This window comes from Gadus chalcogrammus, chromosome 10 (assembly GCF_026213295.1).
Source record: "Gadus chalcogrammus isolate NIFS_2021 chromosome 10, NIFS_Gcha_1.0, whole genome shotgun sequence".
NCBI classification, from domain to species: domain Eukaryota; kingdom Metazoa; phylum Chordata; class Actinopteri; order Gadiformes; family Gadidae; genus Gadus; species Gadus chalcogrammus.
Window position 1 is genome coordinate 16,315,709 of NC_079421.1, and position 3,941 is coordinate 16,319,649.

At 47.4% G+C, this 3,941-nt stretch overlaps 1 protein-coding gene across 1 annotated transcript in view; it reads left to right on the top strand.

Moving 5' to 3' along the window:
• vimr2 (vimentin-related 2) overlaps positions 1–3,588 on the top strand; it is a 13,614-nt gene extending 10,026 nt beyond the window's left edge. The window contains exons 8-10 of the mRNA XM_056599981.1: positions 1,128–1,238; positions 1,514–1,638; positions 3,516–3,588. Of these exons, the coding sequence (XP_056455956.1) occupies positions 1,128–1,238; positions 1,514–1,638; positions 3,516–3,558 (279 nt within the window). The 3' untranslated portion in view covers positions 3,559–3,588. The remainder of the gene's footprint in view (positions 1–1,127; positions 1,239–1,513; positions 1,639–3,515) is intronic.
• Positions 3,589–3,941: the final 353 nt, after the last annotated feature.

Consider the following 3,941-nt stretch of genomic DNA (forward strand, 5'->3'; position numbering starts at 1 on the left):
TCACTAAGACCACTATTGCAGGTAGTTAGCAGTAACAGCATCGAACCCGGTTCCTTCTGGGTGAGCACATGTGGTGCTTTCCCTCCGTCCCTGTGGAACAATAAAATGTAATCCGGCGATATTGACATTATTGCGCTCTAGCTTTTTTTTTTTTTTTCCATATGTCACATTCAAAGTGCTTTATTCGCATGGACGTTAAATGAAAACAAGATGGACTCCGAAGCAAGATAAGCCAGATCAAAACACATTATCTCATCGATCTGTCGTGTAACGAGCGTAGAGCGAACCATATGATGGCTGTCAGTGTTGGCGTCAGTGTAAGGAGCGCAGAACAATGTGTGCGGTTTCCAGCCTCTTGGGAGGGAGGGTGAGGTCCATCTAAGAAGTTGAGATCCGCAAAGTCCTGGGATCTTCTCTGGGATCCCCTCACAGTGAGGTGGGGGATCCCAGATATTGACAAATCTGCACTCCTTGTGATGTTGTTTTGATTTGTTAAAAAACATATTATGTTTGAGATTATTGCATGTCGTCTAAGAAACTAATCTGCAAAGGTATTTCTGTGAAAGATGCTCTTGTATTATTTAGACCGCAATCATGTTTAACTCCAAAGGCCTATCAAAAGGCATTTAGATAGGTCTGCAGTGTTTCTACTTCAGACCTCATTCACATCGCCTTTCGTATAAATATACCACTCTGTGGCTGCTTGTTTTCACTTAACACGGTCACCATATGCAATCATTTAGGCATTCAAACATGGCCGTGATTCTTTGGAAACCTTGGACGCTTCTTCTAGGAGGTCCCTGTGGATTGCATGGCTGTGTGGCTTGCCACACTCAAAACAAAACAAGCCATGAGAAGCAACATCTCCGCCGTAGTCACACACCATCGTGTTCCTCCCGTTGCCTTCCGCAGTTTGTGCCCGAGAGGTAATCACCGGGTGACGATCCCAACGGGCCAAAAATCTCAGAACGTCTAATCGAGGTCTCTGCTTTCGTTTCTTTAAGTGCCCGTGCCGTATCACACCGCAGATCGAGAAACAAAAAGACGATGTAATCACACGAGGGGAAGGCCACACTACGGAGGAGCTTGTGACATCTAAACAGGGCTCTCCGTGTGGTTCTCCGTAGGTGGGCCAGCTGCAGAAGGAGCTGGCCGAGCTTCAGAAGGGCAGCGTGGAGCTGGAGGATGAGGTGGAGGTGAACGGAGACGCTCACCAGGAGCGGATTGAGGAGCTGGAGGTGAGAGGGAGACGGAAGGGAGGGAGGAGGGATTACCGTTAACGGCAGGATACTCTGGGCCAGGCGCGAGAGGGATGTATTTTGATGCTTTTCTTGGCGTTCCTCTGTGGTGTTATCATTATTGCTTTTGCTTTTGGTTTCTGATCTTTTTACCGTGTGTGTGTGTGTGTGTGTGTGTGTGTGTGTGTGTGTGTGTGTGTGTGTGTGTGTGTGTGTGTGTGTGTGTGTGTGTGTGTGTGTGTGTGTGTGTGTGTGTGTGTTTGTTTCTTTCTTAGTGCACCTTGGAGGATATGAGGGCTCAGCAGCTTGATTTTGAAGACCAAATCCAGGATCAGTGTGAGGACTACCAGGAGTTGCTGTGCGAGAAGAGGACCAGAGACCTTGAGATCGCGGCTTACAGGTAAGACCACAGGGGGTCCTGTTAGGTTAACTTTCGGACATAAGGATGTAATGTCACATCACTATCTCTCTGCCAATATTGATATTTATTCAAGGAGTTGAAAAAGAAGCGAGGTGTTCTGATAGCAGTTGAACCAGTTCGCCAGTGCAGGAAGTAGCATTTTCTTTGCCATAATGTTCAGCAGTACCTCAAACTGTGCCTTGGCGTGATTGATCAAAAGATCTGCATGACTTGGGGACATAGACCAGACCAGAGAAGATGTTGAAACAGTAAAATGTATCACTTTAGGTAATGGGATCGAAGCAGTAAAATGTATCACTTTCAGTAATGGGTATGAAACTAATGACACATGCAGCCACGTATTCCCCACACGCGTCCGCTTGGCTCTTATACAGGTTACGTCTTAAGTTGACCAAAGACAGGCCTGGCCCATACTTACGCACATGTGCTTCTCCGCTTAAGAATGCTTTTGTCATCGACTGAGAAGAATGCCTTTCAGAATGCCCCCTCATCTCCCCATAACCAAGACATCCTGACAAACAAAGGGCCGACATCACCGGCCAGCTGAGGAAATGACAATCATAGAAAACGTGAAATCATTTCCTGCCGGTGTTTACGGAATACCAGAGGAAGTCTTCCTCGTCTTACGTGACTATGTTGGGTGATGAACTATCTGCCACTGTGGATGACAACCCCAGTAGCTCTGCCGTTGCCCCCCCCCCCCCCCCCTTGCCAAATGCTTTCCGAGCCCTGGAGGATGTTTCAGAGGCCCTGTAGTGAGGCTGGCCTCAGGAAGGAGGCTGCACCCCCCCCACATCGCCTGATTAGATTGGGGCCTGGGAGGACCCCACACTGTCTGAGAGATGTTCTGGGCGACCGCCAGCTGTTTTCTACTGCAGCCTGTTAATGACACACACAGACACACACACACACACACACACACACACACACACACACACAGACACACAGACACACAGACACACAGACAAACATACACATTCAAACATACACATACACACACAGACAGATTCACCACCATTCAGTACTCCCTCATAGACGGTTTCAAAGACATGTAAAGCACAACAGATGCTAACAACTTGTGCCAGTAATTATTTTCTTTAAATTTGTGTACTTGGTGGTTTGTTATCTGTGGTGAAAATCAAAATGGTGGTGGTTTGGGATGCATGCAGCACGTTAAGTGTGTCGGCTGAACAAACTTAGATGACACATGGCTGCTATTAACATGTAGCACATCTGTGGAGCACTCCCCCCCCCCCCCCCCCCCATCGGTATTGTTGCTGAATTAGCTCAACAGTTAATGGGCCTTATTGCCTAATGATCCATTAGGCACAAGAACATCCAGCGACGCGGGTGCTTTAAAACAACAATATCATCGTTAAGAATTTATGTTAAATTAGTGTGAACGTAGTGATGTTTAGTTTCTGTTGGTCCCTGCGATAGCCTGATAGTTTGCTGGCGAATCAAACTTCTGGAGTTATTCACACTAACTTCACACTCTGTGTTTCCTAATCACTCTGATGCAAAGTGCTTTGCAGCGGATTGTGTTGCTCAACCTATGTCGAAGTCAACTCATACCGTATACATATCTACATCATAGCAACCTTTTTGTGACTGCTTGTCTCTGATTGGTTCTATGTCCCTCGGTCTCGCTGTCTCACTGTCTCTCTCCCTCTTTCTCTCTTTCTCTGTCTGTCTGTCTGTCTGTCTGTCTGTCTGTCTGTCTGTCTGTCTGTCTGTCTGTCTGTCTGTCTGTCTGTCTGTCTGTCTGTCTGTCTGTCTGTCTGTCTGTCTCTGTCTCTGTCTCTGTCTCTGTCTCTCTCTGTCTCTCTGTCTCTCTGTCTCTCTCTCTCTCTCAGGGGTCTCGTCGCGGAGGAGGACGACAGGCTTTGTCACCTGTAACAGGAGAGACGGAGTGAGGGACGATCAGTCAGAAACCCTGGCACTGGAATGGATGGATGCCACCGGAATGGACTAGAAGTGGAAGAAGAGAAAAATTGTCTCAGAGTGAAGAAGCTTAGGCATTTTGAGGGGATGCAAAGTTAGCGTGACAGATTAATACCGGCTGGATCCCTGCACAGGGTCAGTGATAACTGCTCTTGTCAGATGACCCCCAGACTTCAAGAAAGATTGGACTGTCTAAAAGCTGGGTGGCGGAAGAGGGATGGGAGGCTGTTGTGATGATGGGTCTGCAGTCATTACCGATGTGTGTGTGTCTGTTCGATGTATGCAACGTGCACCGCTACTACCCTTATTGTTTGATCTCTGTTAGCTAAACCAATTAT